At 50.4% G+C, this 18,454-nt stretch overlaps 8 protein-coding genes across 8 annotated transcripts; 2 read left to right on the forward strand and 6 right to left on the reverse strand.

The window, feature by feature from the left end:
• Positions 1 to 386: 386 nt before the first annotated feature.
• Positions 387 to 2,415, reverse strand: BBA_08997 (high-affinity methionine permease; the record flags this gene model as incomplete). The annotated part of the gene is made up of 5 exons (XM_008604094.1): positions 387 to 645; positions 699 to 929; positions 982 to 1,672; positions 1,729 to 2,064; positions 2,124 to 2,415. 5 exons carry the CDS (start codon positions 2,413 to 2,415, stop codon positions 387 to 389), a joined length of 1,809 nt encoding a protein of 602 aa, XP_008602316.1.
• A 965-nt stretch (positions 2,416 to 3,380) lies between these two features.
• BBA_08998 (uncharacterized protein) lies at positions 3,381 to 3,721 on the reverse strand (the record flags this gene model as incomplete). The annotated part of the gene is made up of 3 exons (XM_008604095.1): positions 3,381 to 3,401; positions 3,475 to 3,583; positions 3,636 to 3,721. 3 exons carry the CDS (start codon positions 3,719 to 3,721, stop codon positions 3,381 to 3,383), a joined length of 216 nt encoding a protein of 71 aa, XP_008602317.1.
• A 1,013-nt stretch (positions 3,722 to 4,734) lies between these two features.
• BBA_08999 (cytochrome b5-like Heme/Steroid binding domain-containing protein) lies at positions 4,735 to 7,608 on the reverse strand (the record flags this gene model as incomplete). The annotated part of the gene is made up of 1 exon (XM_008604096.1): positions 4,735 to 7,608. One exon carries the CDS (start codon positions 7,606 to 7,608, stop codon positions 4,735 to 4,737), a length of 2,874 nt encoding a protein of 957 aa, XP_008602318.1.
• Positions 7,609 to 8,096: 488 nt separating this feature from the next.
• On the reverse strand, positions 8,097 to 8,654 carry BBA_09000 (Acyl-CoA N-acyltransferase; the record flags this gene model as incomplete). Its single annotated transcript, XM_008604097.1, has 1 exon — positions 8,097 to 8,654. The coding sequence occupies one exon, from the start codon at positions 8,652 to 8,654 to the stop codon at positions 8,097 to 8,099; it is 558 nt and encodes a 185-aa protein (XP_008602319.1).
• A 725-nt stretch (positions 8,655 to 9,379) lies between these two features.
• BBA_09001 (prenyltransferase, UbiA family protein) lies at positions 9,380 to 10,399 on the forward strand (the record flags this gene model as incomplete). The annotated part of the gene is made up of 1 exon (XM_008604098.1): positions 9,380 to 10,399. The coding sequence occupies one exon, from the start codon at positions 9,380 to 9,382 to the stop codon at positions 10,397 to 10,399; it is 1,020 nt and encodes a 339-aa protein (XP_008602320.1).
• Positions 10,400 to 11,407: 1,008 nt separating this feature from the next.
• Positions 11,408 to 11,815, reverse strand: BBA_09002 (Glyoxalase domain-containing protein 5; the record flags this gene model as incomplete). The annotated part of the gene is made up of 1 exon (XM_008604099.1): positions 11,408 to 11,815. One exon carries the CDS (start codon positions 11,813 to 11,815, stop codon positions 11,408 to 11,410), a length of 408 nt encoding a protein of 135 aa, XP_008602321.1.
• An 851-nt stretch (positions 11,816 to 12,666) lies between these two features.
• On the reverse strand, positions 12,667 to 13,448 carry BBA_09003 (uncharacterized protein; the record flags this gene model as incomplete). The annotated part of the gene is made up of 3 exons (XM_008604100.1): positions 12,667 to 12,986; positions 13,041 to 13,150; positions 13,363 to 13,448. 3 exons carry the CDS (start codon positions 13,446 to 13,448, stop codon positions 12,667 to 12,669), a joined length of 516 nt encoding a protein of 171 aa, XP_008602322.1.
• A 2,204-nt stretch (positions 13,449 to 15,652) lies between these two features.
• BBA_09004 (Putative C2H2 finger domain transcription factor) lies at positions 15,653 to 16,599 on the forward strand (the record flags this gene model as incomplete). The annotated part of the gene is made up of 3 exons (XM_008604101.1): positions 15,653 to 15,892; positions 16,004 to 16,322; positions 16,433 to 16,599. The coding sequence occupies 3 exons, from the start codon at positions 15,653 to 15,655 to the stop codon at positions 16,597 to 16,599; spliced, it is 726 nt and encodes a 241-aa protein (XP_008602323.1).
• Positions 16,600 to 18,454: the final 1,855 nt, after the last annotated feature.

Genomic DNA, 18,454 nt, shown 5'->3' on the forward strand with positions numbered 1-18,454 from the left:
CGTCTTTATCCTCTGACCTGTCTGCTGGTAGCAGCTATTCTGCTATTCAACACGCTAAAGACGTAGGCGTGGTAAGCTATAAAAATGCCTTGAGCTGTTATGCTGAGTTAGGTACGTAGGGCAGCTTGCCGAGCCACTATAAACTCGACTAAAATATGATTTTAGTAGTTTTATAATTTACCTGTATATTTTACAGTTTCTATCAAATTACCTTGTATCAAGAAGCATAATTTGCCGACCGGAACGGGATGGTTTCGACTCACAAACTATATATTTTGAGTGGCCTCACACTAACAGCGGCAGGGTTGGCAGAAGAATAAACTCAGCAGATATCTATCATTGCTTACTGTGACAGCACCAGCATATACGGTCCTGACTGTAACAGTTCAAAGGTCAACTTGTTTACTCTGGCGTTCCTGCTCTTTAGCACTATCAGACTCCGTCCTAGTGCCCGAGCGTTGCAATTCCCCAGACTCAGTATGCTCTGCATCCCATTGCGCGACTTCTGCTAAAGGTACCTTGACAAGCCTGTGCGTGGCAGTCGTCTCATTTTCTGCTGTCACGGTCTCTGCGCGTATTCTGTACCCTAGCCACTTGGGGAGTACATACATCCATGCCACGTAGTATAGCGCGCAGAGGATAACGCTGATATCTGTGTCAGTAATTGCAGTTTCAAGAGGAAATTGCTAGGTACTTACATGCCGATGCCAACGACGCAGTAAGTGGCGTACCAGAAGCTAACGTCGCCAGCGTACGGACCTCCCTTGGGGGGCCACCACGGCATGACCAAGATGAATACTTGAATCAGAGTAAAGAAAATAAGCAAAATATCCCAGACTTGAAACTGCGATCTGGGAATATTGTTCTTCTTGCGCCGGCGCCGGAGGATGAAAACACCAATCGCCATGGCAAAGACAAACATGCTATCACTGCTTCGGTTAGTCCGGAGCAATCAAAACAAATGATGCAGTGTCAACTTACGGGTAAGTCTGCAAAGAGACGACAAACGTAAAGGCATCGCCAGCTGGTGGTGCAACAATCATAATAAACGTCATGGCCCATTTCAGCGCATATGGCCCAATTGGCGTCCCAAACGGCTTTGTCGACACCCAAAAGTTGGTGCCCGGCAGGACTCCTTGCCGTCCGATTTCTCGAATCATGCGCGACTGGCCAATTAATACCGCCAGCAGATTGCCGTATGCACTGAGAAGTACCAAAACGTTCAAGACGGTCTCTGCCGCGCCCGAGCCAAAAACTTGGGTGAAGAAGACAGCAGCAGCAATCTCCTTGGACTGAGCAAATGCCTCCTTGTCAACAGCAGAAAAGTACGCAATGTTGCAGAGCATGTACAGGACAGAAACAATAGCAACAGAGATGAGACCGTGCTTTTTGATGGTGCGCACGGGATTTTTGATCTCGTTGACGACGTTGAATGCATTCTGATAGCCGCTATACGAGAAAGCGATGCTAACGAGCGCGGTAGAAAGATCGTTGCCGTTGTTGGTGGTGCCCTGGAAAGCATTTCTGAAGTTGGCGCCCGGTTGAGGAACACGGCCAACTCCTCCGCCGAGGACGACGAATCCAGTGATGCTGATGAAGATCAGGGTCGCAACCTTGAAAGCGCCCAACACATTGACAGTCCAGAGGGAGTATCGGTTATGCACAATGACGCCTACAGAGTCAGCGGGGGAAACTAGGTTATCACAGGGGATTTTAGGACGGACGTACAAATGACGGCAGCCGTATATGCAGCGATGGCGACACCTTTCATTTCCCAATCCGTAGGCGTTTTACCCGCGATACGCCAGACGTAGCGCGACAAGACCACTGCGTTGCTGCTGCTGAATGAGAGAATCACAGACTGTACGGCGAAAGCAATGGGTAGGAAGTATTTCGGTCGCGGGTATGCCTGCTCGAGGTAGACGACTTGAGACCCGCTACGATTGGGAAAATAGCTTGCGAGCTCGAGATATGTGCCGAAGCCAGCGACGGCCATGATGGCGCCAATGACCCAGTATATAAGTGCGAGGCCGACCGAGCCCGTAGCATTGAGAATGCTTCCAGCTGAGCCGTTGTTAATTGACTGGCATTTGTTGGTCTCTGGAAATTTCGGAAGCGCTTACGGGTTGAGAAGATACCAGTGCCAATCATTTGGTTAATGTTGAGGAAGATGATGGTGGCCCAGCCGACATGGTATCCCAGCGGCGAGTTGCTTTCGACTGGCGCACCAGCTGCTTCTTGGTATGCCGCGCCCGAGCCATTTCCACCCTTGACGCGGTTAAACGTCAGCTCGCCGTCGTAAATGACGCTGGGCTGGTCCTCGGAGGATGCATTAGGGCTGGAGTCGTTGCTCTGCGTGTAAACAGTCGTGACGGCGGGCTCCTTGGAGGGCCGTAGCCGCTCTGTCCAACCCATGGCTACTGTATATAAGCAGATGTGAGACAGATTAAATCATTCGAGACATTTGATCGACGACATATATATATATTAGAAAATCTGCAACGACAGGTCTGGCGGCGGGTGATGCCGCCATTGGCTACCCAATGGGAGACGCTATGACGGCACGAAGTCGCCGAATCACGCAACCGGGGTTGAGATGAAACGCCCGCAGTGCAACGACTAGAGGTCAGCGGAGTAGAGACTTTCAGACCATTTATTTCGAGCATTTTTTCTACACCAGATGCCGATCACACGCCATACGTGGGCTGCATTGACTAATAAATGGTGCTTGGCGTGTGCGGGCTTTCCGTCGTATCTTGACTATTTATCCGCCGCGCCAGATTGTGTGGCGTCGCCATTCAACCAATAGACCACAATGCTTATCATTCAAAAGATGATGGCATTCTGCGGCTGATGGAGGAGCTGTTCTCTATTTGGTGCCGATGCGAAGCGTTGATGAGGCCATCTGCTAGATTCAATTCTAGATCCATCAACATTGCGCGCGCACGAGATAACAGTCTACGCAAAGCCTATGACCTCGTGACGAAATACAAGGCGCATAATAGTACGCAACCCGGTTCCAATCGGCTTCAAGGTGACTTGGTAAGTTAAGAACATTTGCTTGCATCAACGGTACAGTACCATTGTCAGCATTTACATAGGCTGGGGGGGTTCCAAGTGGAAGAAACCGGAGGAAACGCACTGCGCGGATACTCGTATGAGAAGGCATCCAGGTGCATTCGGCCCATGTGTTAAACCCAGTAATAAATAATCAAGCATAATGGCATCATTTATCCTTCCGCCGTTGCATTAGTCCATAATAGAAGTGAGAATGCGCTGGTGAGAGGTTGGAGCGCCCTCAAAGTGTTCCCAGTCGTTAATGTTCGAGGTAGGTCCAGCATAGAGGTAGGCAAACTAGTACGTCGAATCACCGGTACCATTCAAAGCACCACAAGGTCCAACTACATGGATCATGTTAGCCGTCGTCACCCATGTCTTTGCTCAGTTTCGCAACTTCCAGAGCTATGAATTCACCCTGGTGCAGTTGGATGTGTCAAAGCACAACTTTTTGGCGAGCTCGGTCCACGTCGCCTCGGTGTAGTCGTCGCCGGGTCTCCGCGTAATCTTCTTGCTGAGTTCCTGGCTGCAAAGATGGCATTGGGTTTTGCGGCAGCGGTAGGTTGAGCTCGTTGAACTGGTAGGGATCGCGGGCCGTAGGTTGGACGGCGGCTTGGATTGAAATGACAGCGATGGCGCCGGAAGTAAGCTTCATAAACTGCATTTTGAGCGGTTTAGACGTGAGATTTCTGTAGGTCAAGATTGATAGAAGATGTCATGAGACTGTTGAGATACGGGATGATGGTTGAGGAACAAACTATGCTGCCAGTATTGGATCGCACTCTGGAGGCAAGCCTGTCTCTTCATGCACGAGGACTTGGGTAGGGTGAACGAAACTCTCCCACACGGACAGGGCTAGGTCAATCTCAGCCGACTCGTATAGATGCAAATGAGAGATAATGATGATTTCAGAATTGGCGTAGACTCATCGAAAACAATGTCAGTGCCGGCAGCAAGCCGGGGTGGAAGCAGAGCGGCGCTAGAATAAATTGATTGACGTTGGACGGGCAGGGCTACGAGGAGAAGAAGCCTGTTTGAAATCCTGTGCTTGGTCTGATGTCGCATTTCGATATGAGCACTGACGTCGTATTCTGAAATGCGAGAGCCCTTTGCCTCACGAGTCCGCGGTAGGGTGTGTCGTCGTGTACAGCCCGATCTGTAGAGTCCTGCAGTACATCTACACCCTCAGAACAGACGACACAAAATCGAATAAAGCCTCGCGCGCGTCTAGAAGAAATGACGATTCTGATTCAACCAGAAGTTGCGCTCCTTCGAGTAGTAAGAACGTGGGGACTTCAAACTACCCCTACCAGCGAGCCGCAAGTTCCTCCCCCGCCAGCGCCGCCGCGCTCTTGAAAGCAATTGAATAGTCAATCAATTATGCACAAATGCGTCTTCTTTGATTCAATTGGCGCCTATGAAGAGAGCCGCGCAGGCAGACACGCGGGCGGCAGTGGCAGCGGCAGCGGCAGCGGCAGCGGCAATGGCACACAGCAGGTTGAAGAAACAAAAAAAAATAAAAGTCAAAGATGAAATTGTTTTCCATTACTCCGTATATGTGGTTATCCCCAAAAATTAAGGTATCGCGCTAAACTGCTTATAATGCATGAAACACCACCGCAACAGCCAAAAGCCAATTATTACCTCCCTATTATTACTTGGCAACACCCCTTATCTTTAAATTGCGTCACCTAATGCTGCGGTGATGACTGGCGTCGCCTTCTCGAAAAGCATAGCCCATTCCTCCACCGATAAATGCAATTTCGCAGCCGTGAGTTTCATTTCGTCAATCATGTCGTGTATCTTGACAACTGCACTTCTGTGATTATCAAAGATATCGCGAAGCCCTAATGCGCATCGCTCCTGGTCCCAAAAGACCGATTTGTAGAGAGTGTCTTGCCTCTCGGCCAGCCGCTTCTCAAACGACTCAATCCCGGTCGTGAGTAGGTCAGACATGTGCGCCGGCGCACTGCATCTTGTAAGCAGTTCTTTCCACACCTTGCAGAACTGAGATAGAGAGCTGCGAACCAGCTCAGAGGGCGGCGCTTGGTCAAGTCGTTGGACTGACCCTGTTGGGCGCTGCTCAAATCGACTTGAGTTTGTCAAATCGTTTTGTGCCTGGACGAGAATATCGAGAATTTTTTCACCCTCGACATTGGCTTCCTTCTTCTTTTCCAATTTGCCAATTGCCATAGGAGCGAGGAGAGACATGACTTCATGGCTTCCTTTATGGACCGAGTTGAACATGTCATCCGCGTTCAAGCCTGCTCTGCACAACAATGTCTTTTCTCCACCCGGATGAAAAGTCGACAATACTGATATGTCATAGACAGTTTCGCCCAAGGAAATCCAAATGTCCCCTGGTGAATTGTGAAGAGCCAATTCAGATTGCGATATGATGCGCATTGCCTGAGCATTCACTTCAGCAATATTCGGCTTTGCAGCCGCGACATGCAAGTGCAAGTCAGGCATACTCGAAGTATTAATCTTGCTGATTCGCGGATTCTCCATGACTTTCTGGTCTTTCACAGGACGGCGCAAGACTTCAGCCACGCCCAGTGCAAATTCAGACGATCCGCAAATGTAGGTTGGCGCAGACCTCGCCCAGCGAAGATCTGCAAGCACAGCTGGGACTCTGCCATGGCAGGATTGGCATCCATTCTCAGCAAGTAACCTCTCATCTTGATCGTCAGGCCTTGACAGACACAAGATGACTCTCAGGTTGGCTTTGAACCTGCTCATGACGCTGAACAATTCTTGTGTGTATATGAGGCGGTCCAGGTTTTGAGCGCCAATCACCAATGTATAGCTGCCAACTAGGGTCTCACGTCGGGAGAGCCAGCCAAGGAAAACACCAAGCCCACCATTTTGGGCAATGAAGAGAGAAGTCTCTTCTGTCTTTTGATTTGCTCGGATTCGAAAATGCGGGCTAGGGGATAGAGCGATAGAGACTGGGAATGCATTTTGCTGCTGGCATATGAATGATGAAACAAGACCGGCACTTCGACAGCAAATCTCCACAGACTTTGCAGCGTGCAAGTCATCGTCGCTGGCAGTGTCAAAGCCTGGGGCTTCGTATGTCTTTGTGATGGAAAATGTACGTGTCTCGTAGCCAAAGTCGGCGCTGTGAACGGTAACCGACATTGCATCTCCTGCTGCAAGGACCATGGGCGCATCAAAGTCAAGCCTGATGATGGCCGACTCGGCAGGCTGTACAGAAGACGGTTCATGGTGAACAGGGACTGCTGTTGCAGGAATCCGTCTCGAAGCCGGGTCGTCCCCAAATCGTACAATCATTGCTTTCCGTAGGGTGTTGGATATGTGCCATTCTGGAGACTGGGCATTCTGCGTGCCTGATGATGTGTATAGTTGACCTGCTCGCAGAGCCAGCACGATTCTCATCGCTTTCTTTCGATGCATTTCATACAAGTCGTAAAGGAGTTGCTGAAAGACACGGAATGCTTGCGACAGCCTGGGTCCAGCATTCCCAGACGCGATATAATTCCGTACGGATGATGATGCAGCAATCTTGTTAATCAGTCCACGAATGGTAGGCGGAAAGTGTCGGGTTCGCATTTCCAGCTCCGTGACCAGTACATCTCCCGTGGGGTCCTTTGCTTTGCCGCAGACCGCGTCCAACATACGAAACATGGGACAGTCTGCGCCGCCAGCACCGATTGTCGACTGTCCGACCGGTTTGGAGTACTTGGCAAATGTCTGGCCCCAGATGATTTCGTCAATGACCATTTCGAACAACTCCTCCCGGGCCCAGCTGACATCAACTTGCAGACTTTCAAAAAGATCTGCAATGTTCGCCTCCGTGCTCGGGATATCGTGCAGCATGGTTGGTAGTCGTTGTAACATTTCTACCGCCGACCGCTGGAAGATTTCTTGGACTGATCTTTGGGTGCCGGTTGTGTGTATCACCTCATGCAATCTCCCAAACTGTCGGTGTGATTCGGGATCACGATAATCGCCTTGTAAAAACCAATCTTGAGTACAGGTACGGTACAGAAGATTGATGACGCGTTGCTGTTCATCTGAAAGTGGCGTGTTGTTGTGTTTGGCATCCGCGGCTGCCTTTAGAAGCGAATTTGCTTCGCTCAGCGCCAGACAACCAGCTTCAAAGCAATCTCCAGTGTCTGGTGTACTTTGAAGAATGCTCTCACACAGTATTGTGAACAACTCATCATGATATATCATTTGTACCACAAGCTTGTGGTCTTGCAAGTTTTTCGGTGTCGAAACAACATCATGGCGCGGCCACGCATACGCTTGTTCCAGGGTTGTAAAGTATACGCTGAAAGCAGAGCATAGTTCTTTATCTGCAATAGATGCAGACGCAATAGTCTCCAGAGTACTGTGGTTGAGCGTTTGGTCGAAAAGTTCGATGAATGTGCGGTGTTGGCTGAGCTGGGCTGCGCGGCCCAGATTGTGGACAACTTCTGCCACTGCCAGCAAGCACTGATGCGCGTCTGGATTCGACACAGTTGTCCTGAGATGTTTAAATCTCACGACAGGAGCCAAGAAGCCCTCGACAGATTTAGTCATCTTGGGCACTGGCTTGTGTTGCCGCTCTGGTGCGTGTATAACCGCACATAAGATTGGTAAGAAAGAACTGAGGATTCGAGAATAGTAGAAAGCTTCCTTTTCAAAATATCTATACTATATTATATACTGACGAGATGACGTGAACATCCGACCAACTTTATTATATTATGGCGTCTAAGCGTAGTTGAAGTTGAAGACGGTGGACGCCATGATCGTTTCGCACGGCCCGAAACACTCCCATAGCGTTTCGTCCAGTAACAGCCCCATTTCGGACCCAATGCACTGGTAGATACTAGCTGAAACAGACCCTTGCCGTTTTTAGAACATGTGGGAAAATGTTCTAGGCCTATCGCAGACACAGCATACTCTCAGACGGGACGTTTCTGACAGCCTAGACTCAACTAAAGTCTGTACCTTGCATGATAAAGGGAAAATCATAATGGCACGTGTTGATCAGTATGCATTACTATTAAACGAAATTACCAAGGCTACAATAGTCTTTTCTCCAGAACAGCAAAATATAGATCAAGCCGAAGTGCCTTGCCATTTACCAACTCGGCATAGGGGAATGGCTTTGTCCGCTCAGTTTTGATGAACCCTCTGCGAGCATAGAAATTGATAACATCCTCCCTCAGCCATATAACGTACAACTCCATCGTCTCTGCTTTGTACTCTTGAATGGCGATTTCTTCCAAGTGCGTAATGAGCAATTTTCCAATCCCCTGTCCTTGCTTCTTCGGCGCAACGGCTACCATGCCAAGCTGCACGACAGCGCCTTGACGCACGAGTTCAGCACAACCAAGTAAGGCGTTAGTTTCGTCAATGACCATGACGACTTGGCTGTCAGCTCGTTGGATTTTTCCAACAACTCCAGCCTCTGATATGCGCTCATCGGTGAAGAGATCGGCTTCAGTGGTCCAGCCTTCGCGGCTCGAATCACCGCGGAAGGCTGAGACGACGAGCGCTCTGACGGCGGCGGCGTCAGAGAGGGTAGCGGCACGAAATGTTAAGCCGCTGCCGACTTGTGCAGAGGATTGAGTAGACATGATTGTTCCTCGCTGCGGTGGATTTTTTTGATTTTTTTTGGGCATGCGATTTAAGGCTGACAATAGGGTTCAGGGCGAGTGTTTCGTCTGTTTCTGTGCATGCGCAAGAACTGCAAAACATGATTACAACAATACCCTATTTATATATCATTCGGCAAGTGCCCGAGCGAACCTCGCTTAGCGAAATGTCATGGTTCTATTTGTTTCAATGTGCAACGGAGTAAGCACGCAACAGAACGGCCGGCCACGAGCAAACTCGTCGAGCCAAGGGCTCTGCCGTATTGTGTTGACGAGAAGTCTCCGACTTTGGGCCCGTGAGTACTGAGAGAATTGCCCACAGATACGGCGAATAAACGGGGCAGTACCTGTCATTTCGCCTCAAGTCGCCCGTGCCTGACACGCTGGGACCGTTCTCACGGCCTGTGCGTAACATGCCTCCTATTGTCTCAGTACGGTCGGAGCTTGGAGCGGGTACCTGTGAAGACTTTAGCTTTTAAACTAATCCGTAGCTGATGATCAGTTAATCTTGCGCTTCAATGGAATTCGCGTATAAAAGCTACCGTGTTGTACCTGGCGTCTATTCTGTGAACAATACGCGCATTTCTTCTCAATTCATACATTGCATCTTTTCATTTTCTTGCTCTCATCTTTCTTAAATTCCAATCTCTTTTGTCTTTTTTATCCCAATTTTTGCCTTTCATCATCTTCCAACTCTTTCCAAAATCATGTCCAAGACAGAAGTCATGTCCAAGACAGAAACCGTGGCGCTGGTCACTGCTCCAACCGCAGCAGCAACGGGACAAGAGTCCCGCCTCGCGCAGCAATTCGGTGGTCACTACACCAGCGGCTGGATGAATAGACTTCCCGCAGCTTGGACACCATATATCCAGCTCGCTCGACTACACCGGCCGCACGGCCTCATCGTCGTTACGCTCGCTCACCTCTTCGGCATTTTCCATGCAGCCTTCCAGTTGCAGTCCTCGCTGCTAGAAACTTTGCGCGTTTCCGCCATCATCATTGCTGGTAGCATATTCTGCAACAGTGGCGCACATGCGTGGAACGACTTGGTCGACGCACCAATTGATGCCCAGGTTGAACGCACCAAGACTCGGCCCATCCCGCGCGGAGCCGTCACCAGGACAGATGCATTTGTCTTTGCCGCCGCGCAGGCCGTCCTTGCCGCCGCGTGCTTGTTCCCACTGCCACCTAGCACCATCGTTACATGCGTGCCTAGTATCGCGGCAATTCTATACTATCCGTTTGCGAAGCGACAGATGTTTGCGCCGCAGCTGGTTTTAGGAATCTCTATCGGTTTGTGCGTGCTTGTCGGCAGTGCGGCAATGGGGATTGAGAAGCCGTGGTATGATGCATCAACTCTGTGTCTGGCTACCGCCACGATGCTCTGGACCATTCTGTTTGATACCATCTATGCGCATATGGATTTGGTTGATGATGTCAAGCTCGGCGTCAATAGCTTCGCTGTCTTTATCCAGGGTTATGCAAGGCCTGTTCTGTCACTGCTCGCAGTAGGTCAAATAACGCTGCTCTTCGCTGCGGGCGTGTATGCCGCTATGGGGATAGCGTTTTACGTGACGGCCGTGGCGGGTTGCTTTGTATGTGTTGGTGGTATTGTTACGCTACTTGATTTGGAAAACCGAGCGAGCTGCGGTAAATGGTGTATCTTTGGATTCCGCTTTACAGGCATTGCTATTCTCACAGGACTACTGGTTAATTATTTAGTCTAGGCATTATCAATGCCTAAAGCTGCTGGTACAGTCGGTTATTGGTTGTCAATTGACATGAATTCTGCTTCTTGTATTGATTGATGGTTTATGAGCTATAATTAGCCTTTAAATAAAAATGGGGCAAAACTGGGCCAATCAGCGGCTGTAATGCCTGAGGCACGCAATTGCAGCGGGAGAACAACCGTGCCCGAGGCAAGCATCTGTCTCAACCAACAAAAACTGTTGCAATAGAATGCTATAATTATAATTACAGAATTTATCAACTCCCAACTTATTGTGACTTGTAGATTCGCGGATAATATACACCCTTCTGGGACACAGCGGTTGATGACTTTGACTGCCTCTGGCTTCCTGGCCGGGACAAGCCTTACATCATGGTCAGGCCATAGACTTGCGTGCAAGCACCAAAGTTGTGTAAAAATCCGAGGGATAGCATATGCAGAGCAAAACAGCAAGCGAGGCTGAAAAACTTTATTCAATAGATGGGACGAGGCATTGGCGTTTCGTTTTCCATTTTCCCCCTAGAATGTTCCGCTAATGTGCTTTGATGCATCTGGTATTCGTCACCTCATCGTACTTGCCCATATGCTCGGAAACACATATACGTGGGGTGAAAGAGCCGCTCCCGGAAGGCGCTCAGACTCGGGAGTAGCCTTGCGAGGAGAATGAATCGAGGCATTCCATATGTCTGTGTGTCTGTGTGTAAAAGCGAGGATATCGTGATTGCCAAGAAAATTGTGATTGAGGGTGTGATAGTTCATGTCAGGCAAGAAGGCGTATTTATAAAAGTGCGCTCCTTCGTGGTATGAGTCAATCAACAGATTGAGTGAATATTGACTAGACCTAAAGAGAAACGTAGCAGAAGGAATTGGTTCTCACTTTTTGTTGAATATCCTGTGGTATTATGGTATGTATAAGCCAACGGCTATTTCGCTATGCGTCATATTTTGAAAGCCTGCAATTGTCAACTCCCCTCCCGAACGAAAGCGAGGACAGGAAGAAAAAGACCTACTCTATCAAATTGCCGTCCGGATCCCTCACATACAAGCTTCTCATACGTCCCTTTGCCCCCGTCCTGTACACAATCTCGCCCTTCTCCTCCAGCCTCACCCCGCCATCCGCCTTCAGCCTCGTTTGCACATCCTCCAACCTCACTTCATCAGCCACCTCGAAGCAAAGGTCCGCGGTGCCAGGCAGCGCCGTCTGCGCCTTTGGTTCAAACTCGGCGCCGCGCTGGTGGAGATTAATTTTCTGTGTGCCAAAGTGCAGCGCGCGGCGGACTGTCCCGTCTGCGTCCTTGGGGGAGACGAATTCCGTGGCGCGCATGCCGAGGTGGGTGGTGTAGAAGGCGACGGTGGCGGCGACGTCGGAGCAGGTGAGGACGAGGTGGTCGAGGGTCTTGACGGTGGCGGTCATTGTGGCGCTTTAGCTCTGTCAAGGTCGTGATGATGCTATAAGTTATAGTGGTGAGTAGCCATGTAAAGTACAGATCGACTGCACTTTTGGGTCTGGCGCGTGGCAAAATGACAAGGCGTCATCGCGATGCGTCAACACCGCTCTAACGCTACGAAATCAACAAATTGGCCGGACACGAGAAGAGATTTGAGAAAGATTCCACTGTACGACAGTATTGCATTTTTTTCGAAAAGGAAAACAAAAGAAAAAAAAGAAAAGAAAAGAACTGGCGTCGTGCAGCTTAAGCATATTGTCAATCAACTGTTCGCCACAGGGTAGGCAGGCCAGGCAGTCAAGTGCGCGCGCGATATAGAAAGAGCGTTACTCTCATTTAAATTGCACCATGTCTAAGTCGCTATTTCCATTTTTATTAATTATTCTCTTCTACAACATGTTCGCCTTTCTTAAGGAAAAATAATCCTTGTCAAATTTTCGTCTTGCTCTTAGTCGCACAATTTTCGCGACCCTCACTACGCGTCTTGCTACTCTATCATCCTGTAGCGCCGTCAAGGCCCTCAGCCGGTCCCGCGCCATGAAATGCCCGTCTCATCTCGTCAGCATGGTGATGCAAGCGGCGCGCAACGTCCACGCGCGGGAGTCAAGTATCTGGACGCGCAGGGCCTGGCGAGCGCTAGGGCCAGGTCGCGGCGGCGTGGGCGACGATACACTCTAGAGATGGGTGGGCACTTTGTTCTACAGCATTTTCTTCAAGTCAAGACACAGCAAAGCGGTACTTTTTGGAGCAAAATTGGTGTGTACTTTGAGCAAGCGCATTCAACTTCTTTTATATTATTCAAGACCAATATGCACCGCTACTCTTCGTCGTCGTCGTCGCCATCGGCAGCGACGGCTGCCGTCTGGTTGTCGTCGGTGGCGGCGGTATCGACATCCTTGACGGCAGCCTTGTCGGCGCTGCCATTGGTAGCCTTGGTGTCGTCGGCGACTTCATCACCGTCTTCCTCCTCGGGCGGGTCCTCTTCCTCGCCCTCGGCGCCGACCTCGTCCTCAATCTCGAGGTCGTCTCCGCCTTCCTCTTCCTCGTCGCCTGCAGGGGCCGTCTTTCGCTTCTTTACAGGCGGCGCATCGTCTTCAAATGCGTTAGTGGGAAATGTCAGTACGTTTTCGGGGCGCGCTGTGGTCAGGAACGGGGACTAGAACTTGCGCTTCAAGTTCAAGAGTGTCTTACTATCTTGGCCGTTGGCGTCGTCATCTTGGGCGTCTTCGCCCTCAGCCTCGGCATCTTCGTCCTCGTCCTCCTCATCGTCATAGTCTTCGCCGTCCTCAGAGGAAATGTATCTGATTTGCGTCAGCAGAATGTCCAATGTGTTTTGGCGATGAGTTCCGATTCTGGTAAATCATGTGCGTGCCAATTGGCTGGCCAGGAACGTGCAGCACGGCGGCGGGCGCAAACAGCTTGAGCTTGCTTACGGAGCCGCCGCCGCAGCCGGAGCGTGCACGGCAGCCATTGCGACAAGACTGGATCAAAGTCGACCAAGAAAAAAACGTACTCGGGTTCTTCTTCGCCATCAGACTCCTCAGGGAGCGAGACGAGCTCATCCTCCTCGTCTTCTTGCTTTCTCTTGCGGGTAGACATGGTGTTAAGTGGGCGTATAAGCGGATGAGAGAATAAAACGAGGGGGCTCTATTGAGAGCGGCTGGGGGAAGAGAAAATGGGGAAAACCACCACACAGCAGATGCAATGAAGCTAATTCTTGCAGCAGGAGTGATGACGAGGGATGATGTGTGGGAGAAGAGGAAGAGGAGGGAAAAGGAAGAGAAGAGAGGGACGCCGGATGAGAGGGAGGGCGGGCGAGCAAGCGAGAGAGACCAGAGACCAGGCACTGAGCGTGGGCTGGGGCGGCGATCAGCGTTGGCTCTGCTTCTCCTGCCAGAGAAAACAGAGAGAGAGAGAGCCAGAAGCCAGCAAAGAGAGCAAAAGCTGGGGGCGTGGAGTACTGTGAGGGGGGCTTAAGTGGATGCTCTAACAGTTTACTATAGCTCTTTTGCGTACATCACGTTAGTGAGATGGTGGCTGAGTGTCTGTTTGCTTGGGGGTGTCTATCTAGCGGTGTTTGGGGAGTGCGCAAACTCCCTCGCAACTGGCAAGGCAACATCTCAGCACGCCAGCGGCGCGTGCCCAAGTCCTGTCCTGTCCTGTCCTGGAACTTGTTGCCCCCAAGCCTAGGTAACAAACTATTTAGCGCGACTCGTCCAAGGCGGCGCTCCTCGATGGGCTGTAGAATAACCAGAGTAAAGGGTTCCTTTTCTTTTTCTCTCGTTTCAAAGTCCGGTGGTGTAGACGGCATCATTATCTATCATATCCTTCACTCTCATCATCACCATGGTACATAGGTAGGCTCCTCGTCGCCTGGTTGCTGCCAGCTGTCAGCACCGACAGCTGCCACTCCCAGCAACTGACGGCCTCGCAACACATTGTGCCACGCCACTGCTGGACTTCCCTCAGCCAGACCCATCTTGTGGCTGCTTCTGCCCTCTGGGCTTCTCCAAAGCCCTCCTTGCATCCTCCGTTTTCCTCTCATCTCCTTGCATTCATCTCCATCTCATCGCACTCGTCTTCTCAGACACAATTCCAATCCCATCACCTCAGCATTTCCATTCAATTTTACCACACTGCCATACTAGCTAGCCTCGCACATCGCCTCGATCCCCTCGAACCCCTCTGCCCGCCACCCGACTGCCGCCCTAGCACGCCCCGCCCAATGACCTGCATTGCCAGCACCTTAACCTGCACCTGGACAGGCCTGCGAGCCTCTCGATCCTTCTTCCCCAGCGCCCTGGGCCCATTTCCCATCGATCTGCTCCATTACCCTGCTTTTGCTCACCAGGCCGTCACGGTTTTGACTGTGCCTACGGATACTGGTTTTGCTTTTGGACAGATGAGTGGGTCGCAACACCAATAGTGGGCAGCGCCCGTCACTTTTTCGTCACTGCTCAATATTTACGGCTGTAACCTGTCCGCGCCAAAGTTAGTAATCTCAGGCCGAGTAAAAAGGCAAGCCGCAACACTCACTTGCGACTGAAGCTCAATATTTACAAGTCACACTGTGCCTGCGAGTTCAAGTCACAAGTGCTTTGCGCTTATTAACCCGCCATGCACGCAATCACGCCAATTGTTCTTTATGAAATTGTAACAGCTTCGAGCAAATATGTTCCAGCACGCCGCTCAGAAAAGCATCATGTGTCTGTTGCATTCGGGTCAACCCGCCAACACAGAGACCCTGATTGATTGGTTCAAGGCATACCTGCAACTCGATGGCTAAATAAACCGGACCGTGCCACCAGCAGTGCCCGTCGTGCCTGTCTAGATTCGAGAATTTGACTCAGACTATTTGTTAGTGCATCTATCGGAACTTCCTGTCTTGTCAAGTAGAAATAATTCATGGTCATGGCCGTACAGGGCACGCAGTCTCGCCTGTCCACCGCCAGCGGCAATGGGTCTAGCGTCTAGCAAACTCAGGTCAACCCAAAGCATGCAGTGGAACCTGGGGTACATCGACCCCCAGGCCGCCGGAATTGTGTAGATGCGATGAAGATCTCTAGGTCACAGCTGCAATCATCACATAGCTTTCTACACAAGTTAATTATTGGTCATAGGCTTGCCAAGTGCATTGCATGAGGCTGTCCCTTCCATCACGTGATGCGGGATTCGACTTGCAATTCGAAACTGCCCACGACCCCGGAAGGCATATCGTTTTTTGTTGTCTTCCACTGCTCCGAGTCTATTTACACAAGTCGACTATTACACCATCTCTAGATAGCTAGTCACATCCACACAATATGGACGACTTTGACAGCTGCTGGCAGTTACGCTACGAGTGCCAGGACTGCGGACGGGAGTTCAACACCGAGCGCGCCATGATGCAGCACAAGGATGTCAAGAACCATCGGCCGTTCGAGTGCCACGTGTGCTACGACACGTTTTGGGACGAGGAAGATCGTGAAGAGCACGAGCACGACGATCATCATTACTGCGCCGACTGTGACCGGCATTTCCAAAGCTTCAACAACTTGCGCATGGTAAGTGCTCGGCTTCGCAGCAGCTGTCGAAGGGCCCCCGCCGACGACAGACGCGCTCCAATATCAAAAGTCTTTGATGGGAAAAGAAATCTTCGGCCCTGACACGTGCAGCACCTCAACTCGAGCCGTCACAGAGGTGGTACTATTGCCTGTCACGAGTGCAGCAAAAATTTCACCACGGCCACCGGCCTCGCCCACCACTTCGAGATGAACGGCTGCCCCAACAAAACCAGCAGCCGCGAGACTATACACCGCTACGTGCTTTCCAAAGATCCTGACGGGCTCATATCTAAGCAGCTCGAGTGTGACGACTCGACGACGTATGAGGCCACGGAGGACTCGTGGAACGGCGACGGCTACGAGTGCTATTTCTGCGACCGCGAATTCAACAGCCTTCACAGCCTAAACCAACATCTTAACTCTGCAGCTCGTGAGTCGACAACTCTTCTTTCGTATTTCCAAACGCGCAATCTTGTCAGGGCACTAGTTCTCTGGCTCTTGTTGGCGTCCTGATGGAGCCTTTGACTTACACCAAGCCAGACCAGCAGGCACTGTACCACTGCCCTAACCGGCGCTGTCCTGACTTCAAGACCCTAGCAGCCATTATCAACCACCTGGAGAGCGAAACATGTGGCATCGCCCGCTTCAACGCGGTTCAGAGAGCTGTCAGTAAAATGATTACACGTGGCCGTCTCTTGGTCTTTTAACGGGCTCCGTGCGGTGCTCCTGGCACTTCTCACTCCTGTGTATCAACATCAAACTGTGAGATGCGTGTCTTTGAATCAACTCAGTGGTTTGAATCCTTTCACACAAGGCAATGCTGATGACGCGTTTGGCGAGCTTGGCTGCATACTCTGCGCCAACACGCTCGGAAGAGCGTGAAGAATATGACACTTGGGGGCATAGCCATCGGTCGTGCTCTGGGGCACATGACAGTGCGAGCATTGAGGAATCTATTTCCTGATGCAGTTTCAAGGTTTTCTGGCCGCCGGAGTCGCAGGCCGTGGCGTAGTTGATGCAATCGACACCTAATCGCGTTTGGTGTGTCAATACAGCCTCAGGCCGCAGAAGAATTATAGGGACTCGGTCAGTTGCCATGATTGGCATATGCGCTCGAACGAGGAGATTTGGCCCTGATACACGGCGTCTCCATTGGCAAATGTTTCCCAAATTTTTTATCAAGTTGTATCCTTCCCGTTCTTTTGGAGTAAACTCCAACGGGGTGTCCTTCATGGATCTGGGCGGAAGTTCAACCGTCGAATACGAATGATGCAGACACTAGAGACTTATGGCAGCTGATTAGGCTTTACCGCCTCTCTTCTGCGAGTGCGGCATGTCTACTTGATACTATCTTCTCTTCTCAATTCATACAAACAGAGTGCAAAAACATTTCAGCAGAGATGGCGTTGAGAGAACTTTGGGTCGGAGGAGCAGTTCCTGCCCATCGTCATTCGGCATTCGAGGTGTACATCTCTTTGAATCTTTGCGAGGTCTCGCTGCAAACGATGTGTGCAAGCAATAGTAGCTGGTATGGTACAACCGTTACTGATGACCCATGCCGTTGTCAAGTATAATTTTTTACCATGACAACCAACGAATAGGGACGCGGGCGCCTGGGTCTCGTGGCAATATGTCGACATCGATCAAGGCGTTGCACAACAAAAAATCGTATCAACGGCCTGGACTTGGGCTTGTATCGCGTGACTTGAAACGCGCCCACGTAAACTAGATGAAGCTTGTTCTAAATTTCTGATCGTTCAAATAGCAATACTCTACTTTTTATGTATTGCTCGCCTTTACGCTCTAGACCAACAACACGGTTCCAAAGTGTTACCATGATCTCAGCTCAGTCAGGTTCGAACATGGCAGAGTTAGCATGCAAGCATGATCGGGTAGAAGATATCAGTTCCACGCCTTGAGTTTTCTTCAATACCAGAAATGAACAATAAATCAACCATCAGCAAAAGAGAGAGAGAGAACGGCCTTTGTTCCCCATTGTCCTTTTTTTCGGCTGAAGGGAGGGCTTTCGCTTAAGTCCTAGTTGATACGGCGAGGGGGTATCGGTCTGTCGATCTTGGTCAGACGAAGATTGACGAGCAATGAGCAAATAAATCTCGACGCAAATACTCTCGAAGCGAAGTGCCTCAACAAAGATCTTCTCGAAGTGTGCATCGGCCATCACACCTTGACAACTAGGCCAGAGAGTCGAGCGAAGCTTCTTGGATTACTTGCAACTAATGCTGCTGAACCTTTTGCGGCTAGTAACTTTCCTCGTTCTTCAATAGAAGACAATAATTCTCGATGTCCTGTCAGAGAATAGCTTGCTGCTCTTAGGTGTCCAAATCTCGGACTCCTTCATCGGAGTCAAGTAAGATACCCAGAAGTCGATATCTGCGACCACAGCATCCTTGGAGCCGTCTAGAATCCAAACAACCAGATACTCGAAGCTCAGTGGCTACTAGATAGAGCGTAATAAAAAGTTGTCGTTGTATTTGGCAAGTCTCGTTGTTGCATGCGGACAGACTTTAGTATGTATATATTTCCAGATAAGGAGATTGCTGG

The sequence above is a fragment of the Beauveria bassiana genome (genome assembly GCF_000280675.1).
Source record: "Beauveria bassiana ARSEF 2860 unplaced genomic scaffold BBA_S00043, whole genome shotgun sequence".
NCBI lineage: Eukaryota > Fungi > Ascomycota > Sordariomycetes > Hypocreales > Cordycipitaceae > Beauveria > Beauveria bassiana.